Source organism: Carassius auratus, chromosome 24, assembly GCF_003368295.1.
Source record: "Carassius auratus strain Wakin chromosome 24, ASM336829v1, whole genome shotgun sequence".
Taxonomy (NCBI): domain Eukaryota; kingdom Metazoa; phylum Chordata; class Actinopteri; order Cypriniformes; family Cyprinidae; genus Carassius; species Carassius auratus.
Window position 1 is genome coordinate 3,983,767 of NC_039266.1, and position 16,958 is coordinate 4,000,724.

Sequence of the window (16,958 nt, forward strand, 5' to 3'; positions counted from 1 at the left end):
CATTTCCCCTCTGCAATCTGCTCTAATTATGTACAGACTTCCACATCCTCTCTACCATCTCAAAATTATGCTTTACGCCAAACTCATTTTTTCTGGAATGTAAGTGAATCAATTAGGCAGAAGACGTATGATGAAAAGTTTTGGACAGAGTAAATGCTTGTGTACTGACATTCCCAGCTGCCTTTCAAGGTGTCGCCGGAGGATGTTGACAATGGTAATGTAACTGCTGCCTTTATTGAAAAACAAACTATTGAACAAAGCAAAAAACTCAAAACATTTCAATAATTTAAAGATGATCGGAAGCTAAACAAAATGTACACATAACAGATTGTAGTGTGATGGACGATTGGTTTGAGATAAAGTCACAGAAGACAGAAGCTTCGTCGAGGATCCCCAAATCGTCGTTGGACATTGATGGGTGAACACTGAGCATGGACAGGGATGGGCGGTCATTACCTAGTGGTACCGCTTAGCTGGGTTAAGTACTCGCGCAGGTCTTTAGCTGCCTGGAAGCGGCCGTACCGCTTTTTAGGGTTGGCGCATTCATCCAACAGGGCTTCGAGCTGGCCGTCTTTGGCTACGTGTGGCGGGGGGTCGTGAAGAAGTCCGCCAGAGCTGCCCCGCCACATAGCATATCGTGAAAGCAGATTTTGACAGATGGCATAATAATTGTGGTCAACTGTGACCCGCGAGCACAACATATCTTTAGAGAAGGAGAGACAGGCCTCCTTGTCGCACTCCTCAAACTTGCTCTCGTACCAGACATCGTAGTTCTCAGGCTTATCTACAGGAAGATAACAGAAACAAGAGTAAATACGCAGTAGTAGAAGAAAATGTACCACAAACTAAATTTGCTCTTTCATATTTTGTAGGTAAACATGTTTTTTTGTTTGTTTTTGTTTTTTACAAGTTTCAAAATTACATGATGCTTTTTGTATATATGTTCATTTATTGTTGTATATTTATTCAACAACAAAAAAAAATACTCATGCAATGACGATGTTTTCAAAGGATAAATGAAAGTTGGTACAACTGCCCTCATACCACACACAATGCAGACAAAATATTATTTTAAATAATAATAATAATAATAATAATAATAATGATAATAATAGTACTGGTGGCTGAATGGACAAAGATTCAATGTTTCGATAGGAGAAGCCTGATTCGACTACCAATCACTTACATACCAATCTACCAATCTCGAATATTTGCAGAGGGGGTGGTGTCGGCGCAGTGGATAAGACTCATGCCTTTGGTGTGAGAGACCTGAGTTCGAATCCACTGTGAGACACCAATGTGTCCCTGAGCAAGATGCTTAACCCCTAGTTGCTTCAGAGGCGTGCGACCTCTGACATATATAGCAATTGTAAGTCGCTATGGATAAAAGCGTCAGCTAAATGAATAAATGTAAATGTGTTATGATCATGCCATTTTTGCTACACGGGGGTGCCCGATGTCTGATTTCACATATAACTACTGTTTTCTCCCAATAAGTTAATATAAACACTGTAATGATAACACTCTCATACAAATCTGAAAAGAAAGAAGCTTTTAATAAATATTTTACCTGCATGAATAATTCCAACCCCCCCATGACAGCTTTAAGTTTAACTTCTCACAATCCATGAGCATCTTGGTGGCAGGTATTTAAATATATAACAAAACTCAAATTGACACAGGCAAAGTGATAGACTACATTTTTTTTTCAAATTAGTTATAGAATACAAGTGATTTCAAAACATTTCTGCTGGTTCTAATTAGACTTTTGGATGCTGTGAAGATAGGCGCTGATCCCATTGGTGCTTGGGATCATACAAACTTGTGATATTATATATTCAATATCATTTTGGCAAAACTGCTGGCAATCTAAACAATGCATACTCGTGTTTGTGCTCTGGACAGAATCAAAAGGTGTATTTTTGACCAGTGAAAGCCTGCCAATCTGCTCATCATAACAAAACTTAATGTGATTGCGATGAACTTAGATGAGGGACAGCTTTTTAGTGATAATAAAGGCAGTGCTCTTTGTGCACTTTTTCTAGGCTATATTGCCTATAATCCATTTAGAATTTGTACAGAACTTTTATTTTTGGGCCACATACACGCTGCAAAGTTTCAGGAATGACAGCTGCATATTTATGTGGGATTCACACTCGCAAGAGCAATGAACAGAACTAAAATATACGTAGAGCACACTTTCTGTATTTAGTTCTGGAACCGGGCCTGGATAAAACTAGCTGTGTTTGATCAGTTTTGACAGCAGTTCATATTTATGCGATTTAGAGATGTTCATTTCGGTTATTTTTTCTAAGCGACAAACGATGCTCGTTTACGGTTTATTAACCGTTAACCAACAAGATCATTTTAATTAGAATGTAATTAAATTAGAAAGGATAAAAATTGTTATGTTGTTAAAGATACTAACATTTGTTTCCCGAGGATTTTATATGCGCAAAAAGCAACAAACAACAGAACATGAGGATTCACATAGTCTTCACATCACATTACGCACCTGCAGCGCTTCTGCGAGCAGAGAAAAAAACATAATAAAGCTAGGCTATATATAGCGAAAAGTTAAGCTGTGCTATTTTTACAATGCAGCCTGTACATTATCATAATAAAATACAGTCAGACAAACATCTTGAAAAAAATAAATAAAATGCACTGCTCAGTTTAAAGATGTAAAAAATATGTGCTGTTAAGCGTAATCACTGTACCTCCATGATGTTATGCAAAACATTTCATTTTACGAGGATATTGGAATGCGAGTGAAGTATGCTATAATATGGAAACATTTGATTTTGTGTCTAATGCAAGACCCAACTATGGTTTCAGTTTCATTTTAGCCTAAATTAATTTGTTGAGATAATTTAATATTTTTTTTGAATGATTGAAAGTATTTGTTGTGGAGTGAGGGGAACTAAAACAGCAAAGCTATGTTTACAGAGTTTATTATAATGTTTGTAAACATTTTGCATCACCATTAGGTCTATTTCTGAATATAATAATAAAATGAAACTTATTAGCAGGCTACGAGATGCATGTTTTTTTTTTTTTCCTCTCTAAAAAACACAAGTCTATTTTAACAATGCAACAAACCTTTTTAAAAATCTTGCTAAATTACTGAAAATAAATAAATGACTTTTTAAACAGATTCTGTTAATTGGTCAAAATTTTTGACAGACGGTTAATGGTTAACCGGTTAAAAGGAACATCCGAAATACAATCGCATGGAGTTTTACTTGGCAGTAGGCTATGTTTCAAAGTCATAAAAAATAAAAAAATAAAAAATTCAACATGAAAATTTGTTTTAGGTATGACATTCCTTAAAAAAAAAAATAAAATAAAAAAATACCAGTATTTAGTTATTTTTTATTTTTTTCAAAATTGAAAACAATATCTGCTTTTTATAAATCATATATTTGGACATACTCATTTAGTCTGAACACAGTGAAAATATCAGTCGATGGACCAAGAGAGCAATTTGTGACTAAGAAATAGCACAGACGCAATCAGGTGGACATTTCCGAAGTACAGCATGTTCCTTCCTTAATCAAGGGACACAAAATGGTCTGTTTCTCTACCCAGAACACCGATCCATACAACATTTATCTTCACACTTATTTTTAAGGGCCTGGCAACCAGTGCACATAAATAACAATCTCGATGATAGAAACTCTTTGGAGTTGCATTAATGATCAAATTGATTAGAGTGAAACAACCCAGGAGATGCCAACCCCTAATCATGTTTGAGAAACTCAAAGCACTCCAGCCAGTCCTTCCTCAACTCCAATGACTCAATCTGTGTTTCCAGCACCAGGCTCTGCCTAAGGCCCCAGACCAATGCCTAAACTCAATTATCGCTCAACACAGATCTGCAGATGCTGAGAACCAAGGTGAAGAGATGACATTTACTCGGGTAGATGTCTGTGTGACTGATGTGTGATCAGGCCTGGTCTTACCTCTAATGCACAGATCGGTTACATTCATCTGCGCTGCAACATCAAGACATACGAGGTCTCAATGTGGATTATTCTTGGTAAAGTACATGTTAAACTCCATGTATGTACAAAATCTGTAGCATGCAGTTAATTAGCTCGTTTTTTTTTTTCTTTTTCATTTTTCCTCCTAGCATTAACACCCTTACATTGGAAGCCTAGCAAGCATGCATGCAGCACCACAAATTAATGCTATATGCAAATATAGCCACAAGCAGCAATAACTACAGTCAAAGCACACAGAAAGAGAAAATGACCATAATTATTAGAGCTATTATTGTAGATATATATATCCTGTGGATGCTGAGGATGCAGTGTTTGGGTGGTTTTTAAAGCGCTCCTTAGCAGTGGAAGTTAATTTTATTTGCAATGGCCAAACTTGTCCAAGTTTTATTTATTTTTTTATTTATTTGTTAAATTGTTATAGGATACGTGTTCCAAAAGTTTTTGCTATTATATTAAATCATAAAAATTCATCAAAATTGGCACAGACTACAGACATTGTTGTACTGTGAAAACACTTAATGACACTTTGAGAAATGTTATGCAAGAAGGATAAATGGAATAAGACAAAAAAAAGAGATACAGATAAAAAAATAAAAAAAATGAGCATGTCAATGCATTGTCGACAAACTCTTAGATTTCAATAACTGCATACTAAACATAGCAATCACAATAAAGATAAAGCTTAAGCTATAAAACATCTTACAGTCCTCTACATTGCATTGACGTCTGAATTCAGGTTGTTCTCGTCCTCTGCATTCCCTCCCTCTCTTCCCTTCTCTTCTGGTCTCTTTACAAACACATCATCCTAATCTGTGCAGTATTATGTCTGGACAAGACATCCAGCCATTGCAAGGATGGAAGGAAGCTACTTGATCATCTTTAGCAGGCCAGAGAGACAAATGTGATTGTAAACGTCACCGGAGCGGAGCCGTGCTCCAGATGGAAAATCATTTTAGGCTGTGGCTTTCCCTGCATCGCTGGTCTAGACAAACATTCTGTATCCAAGACTTATGCTGGGCTCTCTCCAAAGCACTGCAGATAATTTCATTACAGAGCTGCGGATCAATGTCGCTTTGTGTTCTTTAAATACTGCACTGGTGAACTTGCAGCCTAATTGACTGCCCTTCTGTACCATCAATTGTTCATAACAAGGAGTTTTTTCGGTCTCAATCTATTTGCACAGTTGTCGAAATGTGTTTCTACATCAAATTCTTGATGTAATGCAAAACTTCCTGTCAAGACTGATTACAATGGCTGCTATTCAATAACCAACCATGCAAACACATGCATAAAATCACGATTCATTACAGTTTACAATCAAATTGATGACCAGAAAAAATACAAATAAAAGGAAACCCCACAATATGTAATAATAGGGTCACTCAGAACCAGTTTAAGGGTATAATTAAAATAATAATAATAATAATAATAATAATAATAAATGATTAGAAGCATGTCAATTTGGGATAGATTGCCCTTAAATTCAACAGATTTGTCTTTGAACTGCTTGAGAATGGCACTAGTGTCTATATATATATATATATATATATATATATATATATATATATATATATATATATATATATATATATATATATATATATATATATATATATATATATATATATATATATATAAAATGCTACTTATCCATAGTCCAGAATAATCCAGATTCATTAAAATCACAACCTGTTGTGAATCCAGTGGACATTAAGCATGAGAATTGAGTTTTTGACTCACATAATTACAAAACTTAAAGGTAATTATTTGTGAATGAAACCCAGTGTCCTTAAGCTTGCTTGTAAAAACCGTGTCTAGCTTTAGTACTCCTTTCAAAGCTGAGCTAAAACAATTTAAATTCATCCTAGCGGAGCTGTTTGACTGGTAAAAGGGGACACCCTCCCCTCGAGGGCTCGCTCCCACTTCAATGACAGAGCTTCTTCTGTGAGGCTTTTGGCACGGTGACAAGTCGCCAGTGAAGAAAGACCCGACTGGCGTCACTCTGTCCTCACGTGTGAGTCTCTCGCGCACCGCCCGTACAGACACATTCTATCTGAGGCTTTCAGGAACAAACCTTGTCCTCTAAATAGTGTTCTATCTGATGTTGGGTATCTCCCCTGAGATTCTAGTCACAAAACACAAAGGTACAACGCAAAATGTCTCTGCACGCTGGTGACGCACTCGATTCTGACGTGCTGGCTGTTGAATCATTCTGGGTTCTAAAGGCCTTTATCGGAGTGTATAATGAACAAATTCAGCACAACTGGTCATTACCTATTATCGTTATATGCCCAAAATAGAGAACTGGAATGATATGAGGGCGAGTTAACAATGACTTAATTGTAAAAAGCAGTTGATTTGGTGTCAGTGGAAAAGAGTTGCATCTGATGTCAAACTTTGGATCCTAAAAAAAAAAAAAAAAAAAAAAAGCACTGTGACTCACCTCAGCAGCCTTTACTTTTGATGCATTAATGTATGGTCTTTTTATGAATTGGATTAGACTGTGAATTAAATGGAAATGGAAAAAGAGAGGTGGAGGGGAGGTGGGGTCAGTAGGGTTGGGTATCGATTGGATTTTTTACGATACTGGTGCCATTTCGATACTTTTAAAATGGTACTGGTGCCTAAACAGTGCCAGAACCGATACTTAAATAAAAATGTAAAAGAGCCACAAAAACTATGGATAACATTAAAGAACCTTACAAAATATCTAAAATAATTCCATAGCTTTCACACACTCCTTGGATGCTCTCATTTCCCAAGCTTCTATTACTCTAAACCTAATAAATGTATTTCATGATCTGGGTCATTGTTTAATAGAAAACCACACATATTTTTTGTACTGTATCTCTGTCAATCTCTCTGATATTTAGTTAAAATGAGTGCTGTCTGTCTGTCCCTGTCTTTAATCAGTTTTGTTAATGACTGGATGGTCATTCTTTATAAAGTAGCAACAATGTCGTTTGTAAATTACAGTACTGTGCAAAAGTCTTTTCACCCCCCAAAAAAGGGTTTTAAGACAGTTATTTAAATATTTTGCTGTAGTATGTCAGTAGGAAATATCAGTTTACATTTCCAAACATTAATTTTGCCATTCATTTTAATAATAGCCTAATCTAGTGAGATTTTTGAATGCACACGCAGATCGCTGTGTGGAGCACCGGCTGTTGTCAGACTGCTTGTGCATTCAAAAATCTCACTAGATGATTATTAAAATTAATGGCAAAATGAATGTTCGGAAATCTAGACTGATATTTTCTACTGACACACTACAGCAAATACAGTTATTCGAACAATCTATTGTCACAGTGTTTCGGTACCAAACCCTAGGAGTCAGGACATGACACCGGGTTTGAACTTCACAAAAACACACCTGCACATGCTCTACTGATGCGCTGAAGCTTCTCTCAACAACACACCCTCATGATAAATATGCAGATATAACTGGTTCAATCTTATAAAATAGTCAGCCTTCAAGATCATGAGAATATAATGACATTTTGACGGAGAGAATGAAGACAGAATCCACTACATTGGCCAAGTTAATGACAATTTCATGTTTGTGAGAGTGAATCCTATAATGTCATAATTCATTCAATAACTACATTTCTGTCACCATTTTGTCACTCACATTGTGCCAAACATTTATTATTGTAGTATATCGGAACTCTCATGCACGCAGCGGAGGCTGTCTGTGAGTCACACACACCACAACGAGCGCACGCACATGCATTAACTGTACGTAAACTCGTGCTTAATAATAAACAGTGACGATGGCAAAGAAATTTGCTTAATGTTATCATACACATTTTATCTTACCAAACATTTCTAATTTGCGATATTATTAAGACGTTTGTCTGTGAGATCTGCAAGAACTCGCATGCGCGCCGCGGAGGCTGTCTGTCAGTCACACACACACACAACAAGAACGAGCACGGTACACGCATAACAGTACGAAAACTCCCGCTTAATACAAAGAGTGACGATGGTGGAGAGAGTAAAACGTTCCAAAGTGTGGTTATACTTCACTAGAGTTAATTCTGACAATCCTCGTTGTCATAAGTGCAAAACCATATTCTATGTAAGGGCGGAAACACAAGCAATCTGTCAAAGCATCTTTCAAAAGTGCATTATGTGTATCGACTGCCTAGCTAGCTCGTCTCTGGTTGTTGCCCCATCTACGTCAGGTATGTATGCTAAAATCATGTTGAATCAACGTTGTTAACGTCATGTAAAATACATGTAAAATCTCCCTGGTTTGCTAACCTTACGTAGAAATTCTGTTGATTTCTTTTGGGAAAAATGAGAATGAAATCAACATATTTTCTACTTGTTTTTAAAATTCCAAATTTTTTTAAGCTGCAGCTACTATGAACCAACCAACTCCTCCAAACGCCTCTGGTCCAAGACAAGCCCATTATTAATTTTACATTTAAGAAAATAAAGAAATGTTAATTCTGTTCTCAAAAACACACACACACACAACACAAAGTACCGATAAGAATACCGTTAAAGTACCGGACCGTTAAGCAGTAAGAGGTAAGAGTAGTAATACCGTTAAAACCTTAACGATACCCATCCCTAGTAAATGATAACAGAAATTGTATTTTCACATTATGTGGATTTTATATATTTCTGTGGAGAAAATGTGTGTTTAGGATTCTGTTGTCACTATGGTAAATTAAGAAACTTTGTGTGTACAGACAGAGGTTTACCTTACATATAGGAAACGGCAATCTATTTACTTACTCTGTTTGATCAACCTCTTGTCAGCCACCACAACATTCTCCGCATCCACCACAATGACCTTCCCGTCCCGTGGTCCAACGGCGAAGTTATCGAAGCTCACATCCAGCAGATAGAGAGCGAAGTCGAAGTCATTGTTAGTAAGCTGCTCCGCGATGTCCATCAACTGCTTGGCGAGGTCTACTCTCTTTTCCCAAGGAGCATTGAAGAAACTCCACAGCTCTTCGCCCACGTAGTTCACCGCCACCATCCGTCCGCAAGCACCCAGGTACTTTGCAAATGGCCAGCCTTCGTCTGACGGGAAACTCTGAGAAAGAGCACACAAGGGAACGATTTGGAGTTTATGTTCAACAAAAGTTAAAAGACCATACTAAGCGAGATTCAAAAATCCTATTGTACCCCTTTACCGAACATTAAGTACAAATGATACCGTTTCTTCAGCCAAACTAAGTTGGCTACTTCATGTGAACTTCAAATACCTTCATAGAATAACGGTAAATTGGACTATGGGGAATTGTGATAGGTTTCGACGCTGACGGCGGTGCCTCTGGTGTCCAGACATCGAATTGAAAAGTTTTGAGATGAAAGCTAACAGCTCTAGTAGGAGGGCTACTTGAAGAGGGGGAAAAACACGACATCAATTGCATGCAAAACAGCAGGTTATTATTTTAATATGATGCTTGTTTTGTCTGACTCACATAGAGGAAGGAAATTTGTGGATGCTGGGGAGGCATCTGTCAGTTGTGACTTTACTTTGCTAGCCTCTTAGGATACACGCAAATGAAGCAAGCGAAGCAGCTGTACCCAAGCAACTGGGCTGGTCTCTCAGGGCCTTGAGTGGGCACGTCTCATTACAGCTTCTCTGTCTATTCCATATACCGCAGTGTGGAAGTGCAGAGTCAATTAGATATGAAAGAGCACAAATTAGAGCAAAATAAAAGGAAAAACCAAATACATTCACTGTCCTGACCACACAATCTGGTTTGTTCAATCAGAGTGCCACTCTATTTTAATGAGTCATATTTGAAATGTACAAAACCTTCATCTTGTTTTGCTCTGGGACCTTCTGGCTGATATTCAACAATAATTCACCTGCTTCATTTTTCCAAGCTTCTCAAATGACTCGCACAAGCTTCATTGAAATTGACAGACAGCGCTGCGCAAGGGAAAAAGGCGCGCAACTGCAATCGAATTTGCTTTTATTTCACAGTCAGAGAAATTTAATAGTCTAGTTTAATCTGCCTCAGAATCTGGTTAAAGTTTAATGCATTCTCTCATTAATATTTCACCATACACATATTATTTAAAAACATACAATCAGTAAAAGGACGCAGAATATAACCGCTTCTGTTCAGTCTGAGAGCTTTTTGTAACACTCTTAAAATGTTAATGCAGAAAGGGAAAAACATATGTGTTATCGTCATGCAGCCATACTATGTACGTAGGCTATTCTTGCTGTATATCTATTGTACAAATTGATTTGGGGCAGTCATGGCCTAATGGATAGAGAGTCAGACTTGTTACCCGAAGGCCGAGGGTTCGAGTCTCAGGTCTGGCAGGGATTGTAGGTGGGGGGGTGAATAACCAGCGTTAGAGGTGAGACCCTTGAGCAAGGCACCGAACAAGGCACTGCACCCCAGATGCTGCAGCATTGGCTGCCCACTGCTCCAGGTGTGTGTGCAGGTTTGTTCACTACTTACTGCTGTGTGTGTGTACTTGAAAGTGTTAAATGAAGAACACAAATTCTGAGTATGGGACACTACTCTTTACTTTTTTTTTTTCCATAGTATTAAAAATCATTTAGTTCAGTAAAAGAACAGACACAACAATTAAAAACTGAACGCGGCTGCTCAACGCAGCGTGCCGAACGATAGACGCATCACAGATCAAATTTCATTTCTCCAGTGAGGAGAGTGGGTGAGGTGAGACAGATGAGATGATAGTGGATGATTTAGTCTTTAAACAAAATGCAAAAGCTCCTGCTTGGCTATATGGAATTTTGAAAAGCATGTTGACTTTGGCCATTTATCTAAGGTGATTTTAAAAGTTTTTTTTTTTTTTTTAAACATTGCTTGCAGATGTTTACTTTATTTAAACTGTGTCCTTTATTTTATTTTTATTTGACATCAAGGTATATGCCGTGCCTCCAAGCTTTCTTATTTGTTTTGTAATAGATGTTCTATGTTTCTTATTTATATGGTTATATAATATACATGTACAGTATACTTAGCCTATATCCAGTTTTGTATACCTATTTAAACTATGCAAGTTATTTGTTATTTTATATTAGGCATAGCCTGCCCTATATCATGGTGTATGTTTATTTGTTTTGTTAATTAAAGTTATGCTTTGCATGTAGGCTAAACTGAGTTTGACGTTGTATTTTGTTGCTGTATTCAAGCTATTGACGCTGAACTGTGGCTAATTCAAAAGTGAAAGTAATGCGCATAACACTTTTAAGCAAATAAAAGCAAAGAAAAGCAAGGAAAAGAGGTCAAATTCAAACAAACTTTACGCCAAATTGCCGCTATTTGAAAGTGAAAGCATAATGTGCACGTTGCTTTAACAAGCCATTTAAAAGCGAAAGAAAGCGAGAAAAGAGGGAACAGGAAGGCCTTTTTTTAATAAATAAAATTGCGCACACAAATATTTTGTCAATGTATTAGGGCTGGGATGAACGATTATTTTTTAAACAATTAATCAAGCGATTATTTTTTCGATGCATCGATTAATCTAACGATTAATTTTCCCAGACCGATTCGATTTTGATTATCTCCCCATTAATTGACTACTAACAATTTATACATGTTGATTTACATATCTGAATGAAAAAAAACATGAATTCCTTAACATTGCAATATATGTTTATTGCTCTTAAAATTACAAAATAAAAGACTGACTAAGAATGCATTACTTTGCACTTGTATAGAGATAGCATTCAATAAAACCTTGAAGCCTTGAAAACACATAGCTTACTGAAACAAGCTTACTGAACACATAGGGCCTAGCTTACTGAAAAAAAAGTTATTTCAGATGAAAATAACAACAACTTGATGTCTAGCATTCAATAAAAAAGTTCACCCAAAATACTTGTTTAGAGCAATTGAAAGAATACAGTAACCAATGTAAACTTGAGGGCTTTAAGCTAATACAGAGAGTGCTTTTCCAAAAAAAAAAAAAGAAAAAAAAAAAAAAATTAACAGTGGGAGCCAGCAGCCTGTCATAGAGAGAAAAAAATATGCACAATGGAGAGAGAGAGCAAGAAGCGCTCGTGTTGTTTGAAGACTGTGAGTGCGCGCTCAGCCGGGGCTCTCTCTAATACGCACCCTGTCAGGCGCAGCGGTCATTCTATTCTACATCACTCACCGATGAAATAAGGCTTTGACAGCCGCCAAAAAAAAATAAAGATCAATGCAGAAAAACCCCTGGATTGGTTATATAACGTTGGACAGAATGTTGATCCGGCCATCGCGTATATTCAGCGCACATAAGGTAAACGTTTTGCAAATGTTTTTTAGAGAAATAAAAACAGGTCGACGAATTGATGCGCATATTTTGCTTCGACGTATTTTTTTTTCGTTGTCCCAGCCCTACAATGTATATAAAATATAAAATATAAATAGGTTCTTTTTTATAACCTAGATTAGGCCCTGTCCACACGGAGATGCATTTAGCTGTACACACATATATTTTTGTATCGTATAGGCGTTTCAACCACACAGATCGGCATTTTGATAGAGTGAAATCTATATTTTTTAAACCGAGGACCAAAGTGTATAAACCTGAAAACGCCATGCTTGCATTTTCATGTGGACCGTGACTCTGTATATTTTCTGAAATGATAACGGCATCAGCCTACGTAACTTTACAGCAACAAAAACATGAACAATCACTGAGCAAGTGTCATCTTGATGATTTGCATTTTATAAATTTCTGCTCAGCCGTCATGCCACATGACTTCTTAATTGATTATTTATAATATTTTAACAAACCTGTTTCACGCTAATAATAAAATATTATCCCAAAGTACTCTTCTATTGAAGAATGTCATCTTTTTAGTCAGACTTTTAATTCATATTATCTAATCCAGGTGTGTCAAACTCAGTTCTTGGAGGGCCGGAGCTCTGCAGAGTTTTGTTCCAACCCTGTTTCAACACGCATACCATGTAGCCTTCAAATAAGCCTGAAAGACTTGATAAGTTGGATCAGGTGTGTTAAATTATGGTTGATTCTAAACTAAGCAGGGCTCCGGGCATCCAGGAAAAGATCCTCATCTAGAAAAAACATGTGTACAATTCTTTTATGTGCAAATTTATTTTATTTTTTTTAATAAATTAATACAAGTGGCATGTTATTGACTCATCAACCACATTTTCTTTTTCTTGTTGTACTTGACTTTGCTACACTGAAATAAAAATGCTGCATTACATGATGCAATCACAGCCAATCAGACAACCTTTTGATACTGATGTGTAAAAAAATAAATAAATAATAATTTTTTTAAAAAAAGTCCACAAAATTGCAAAAATGCTAAATGTTCATAAACTCAACCGAATGAGGTCATGACAACAATGTAGCTCGCTGCTCTATGATCAGTCTTGTGACCCACAAACACATTGCGGTGCACTCATTACACAATAGCAATGTGACTGTCCCTCATCAGTTTTTTTTTTTTTTTTTTTGACAACCTCATCCTTGTCGTCCTGTCCATCTGTCATTCTATCAGCGATGTACATGCAGAGGCTAGACAGCTATGAAGCTGCACTATTAAAGCCTTTGACTTTAGCTGCGGCTTCTAAGAAGGGACAGATGAGATAAGAATCAAACTATCAGGCCATGCTCCAGTTAGACCAACAAATCCAGGCAGTAAACAAAACACACACTCCCTCTAATCAGCACATAACCGTGCCAACAATTTCCACAAATCCAATTTGTTCCAAAGCAGTATAAAATGGAGTGTGCAATAATAACAATATTAGAACACTCTGATATTAGTAATTAGCGTAGAGGCAAAGCAGGAGTGGGCGAGAGGTCTGTGAGTAAGGCGGTCAATACTCTCTAAGATGACTGGGTCAATCAACAGCCTCACAGAACTGCTCATTCCCAGCACACTTCCTGTGTATGTTTGATCAGGGGCTCTACAGAAAGAAGGGGTGGGGGGAATCCACGGAGAGGGGAGGAATACAGCTCGCAAACCTCAAAGAGAGGGATTTGAATGGAGAAACAGCAAGCCGATCGCTTTTGTGTTGGGCTTTGTTGAAGTCTTGCTCTGTTAATGAGGGTTAAGGGTGGCCTTTAGCAAAGAAGGACCTGCGTAAGGAGGCCCTAGGGCTGTTCGGCATCACATTTACGGCCACTTTTATGTAGTTCATGCAGCAGCAGCTGTCAGTCTGGAACTCAAAGACGGCTGAGCAGACTAGGACCAGTGTTAGAGAGAATTTTGGGTCAGTTGAGAGAATTGTCAAAAATTTGGGGATGGCACTCTATTGGAATATGCTTAACTCTTCCTGTCTACTCTGACAGTATGACCAGAGTCAAAATGGTTAATGGTTATTGTTTTAGCATGTGTCACATATGCAATATTTGTATAATTTATAAAAATATGAAAATAAAACAAAAATACAATACAATACAGTACAACCAGTGTTGGGTGCAACGCGTTACTGTAATTACATTACTTATCCACTGAAAAAGTAAGGGATTACTGCTCATTTTTAGGCAATTTAATTACAGTTACTTATAAAGTACTTGCATTACATACAGTAAATAATATCAACAGTTTTTCAATATTGAAAATAATCAATATTGAATTTTGTATAACAGTAGTTTTAAAGCTAAAAGGCTAAACTATTCTATGTTTGACTCAAATTGAAAGAATAAAGAGGCGGATTTCTATTAAGGTTTATAGGGATTTTAAGATGTAGTCTAATTAGCGATTTGAATAATTAAGTTACTTATTGAGTAACTAAGAGTAATTAGTAAAGTAATTTAAATACAATATTGATGATGTAATTAGTAATAGTAATTAATTACTTTTTGAAATAACTTTCCCAACACACACACTACTTTTCAAAAAAAAAAAAAAAAAAAAATGACAAAAGAATGTATATTCAGCAAGGATACATAAAATTAAAGTTACTGTAAGACAATTATAGCCAATGATTCCTTTTTCATCCTGAAAAAAAAAAAAAAAAAAAAAAAAAAAATCCTGGTGACCCCTGCTCTATATTATATTTGTTAACTGTATTTTTTATCAAATCAATGCAGACATAATGAGCAGATAAGACTTCAAAAACATTGCCAAGTGAAAAAAAAAGTATTAAAAAAAATAGTTTGAATTGTATTCTATTCTAAAATGACATTCTTGTAAATCTTATTCTTGCCACTGTCATGTTAGCACACGTATTTGTTCTCTCTTGAAAACTGTATATCTGAAAAACATACATTTTACAAAATATTTAGCATTAGTAACTTCCTAATACCCCATTTTGGGTGATGTTATGGCCTCTTTAAATGTCTTTACAACATACATTTAAATATTTGATGATAATTCAGTAAAAGTTAAGCATTTCAGCATTTTAGCCCATCGAGAGCTGCCAACTCTACTTATTTGATGTTCCCCCAGTGCACTTAAAACTCTAATCCTGTATCCAGGAGTTATTAGCGTTACCGATGAGGCGTTGAAGTGGTAAAACAAATTGGAAGCTGGGGTCTCATTTAACGTTGACTAAACTTTAATATTAATAAAAAGAGGTGCTTGGGTGGAAATCTTTCCCTTTATCTGTCTTCATTTTTTTTTTTTTTTTTTTAAGAAGCATGTTTGTGTGTGTGTGTGTGTGTGTGTGCATGTGAGAGAGAGAGAGAGAGAGAGAGAGAGAGAGAGAGAGAGAGAGAGAGACCGAGAGAGAGAGAGAGAGAGAGAGAGAATCGGTGGCATTAAGAAGTGCTGAGGGAGCACAAGTCCACCTGAAGTGATACAGTGGCCGCTCAGAATGATCAGTGGGAAATTTGCATTCTTATTCACACAATAACCAGTGGCTTTCTCTCTCCACTGCAATTTGTTAAAAGGAACCATATTATATATTTGACTTTTTCCCCTTTAAATTCACTTGAATGTTTACCCAAGGTTTCTCATCAAAAAGGATTGGGCATGACTTTCATTACTCTTTGACATGTATCATTCTGAAATGAATCCTTGAAAGTAATCAGGTTCTTTTTGTTACTGTATCTATAAAACATCAATAAGTAAATGATCTCTGTTATGACTGATAACCACACACATAATTTAGTAAGAGCTATTTAATTATTTACTTTATACATAAACATGTTGAATCGAGCCCAAATACATGCTTGCATACAGTATGCCTTGATTATTTCAATGGGTTCTGAAAGGTGCATCTCAAAATGATAATTACCAATTCAAATCTTGTAAAACCAATAGAAATGCCAATCAAATTAGATTGAAAAACAAACAAAACAAAAAAACAGTCTTGTTATTAACAGTAACCACAATTGCATTTAGAATTCAGCTAAATATAACTAATAGCAATTTGAGGTATTAACTATTTGTGACCCTGGACCACAAAACTAATCTTAAGTGTCATTTTTTTCAAAATTGAGATTTATAAATAAGCTTTCCATTAATGTATGGTTTATTAGGCTCAGACAATATTTGTCCGAGATACAACTATTTGAAAATCTGGAATCAGAGGGTGTAAAAAATAAAAAATAAAAAAATAAAATAAAATTGAAATATGTTTATAAAAATATAACAATGTATATTACTCATCAAAAATTACGTTTTGATATGTTTACGGTAGGAAATTTACAAAATATCTTCATGGAACATGATCTTTACTTAATATCCTAATGATTTTTGGCATAAAAGAAAAATCTATAATTTTGACTCATACGTTTTATTGGCTATTGCTAAAAATATACCCCAGTGACTTAAGATTTTGTGACATTTGTGACTTGTCTGAAGTTTATTTTGGCTAAATGTCATACCTATATAATAAATCAATATCAAAAATGGTCAAATCGGGAGGTTGAAAGAAAAAAATAAAAGGAGAGAGAACAGAGTGAGACAGAAACCGTGTGTCCAGCAGATCTCTAGAGAATCTCACCCTGCTGAAAATGAAACAGCCTTTGACAAATGGCTTTCCTCCAGAGGAGAGGATGAAAAGCGTGAACCTGCAGTTTTTA

General features: G+C 36.2%; 1 protein-coding gene across 1 annotated transcript in view; it reads right to left on the minus strand.

The window, feature by feature from the left end:
* Window positions 1-215: 215 nt before the first annotated feature.
* Window positions 216-16,958, minus strand: part of dipk2ab (divergent protein kinase domain 2Ab) — a 40,525-nt gene continuing 23,782 nt past the window's right edge. Inside the window, exons 3-4 of the mRNA XM_026200725.1 lie at window positions 8,757-9,060; window positions 216-784 (exon numbers count right to left, since the gene is read on the minus strand). Of these exons, the coding sequence (XP_026056510.1) occupies window positions 453-784; window positions 8,757-9,060 (636 nt within the window). The 3' untranslated portion in view covers window positions 216-452. The remainder of the gene's footprint in view (window positions 785-8,756; window positions 9,061-16,958) is intronic.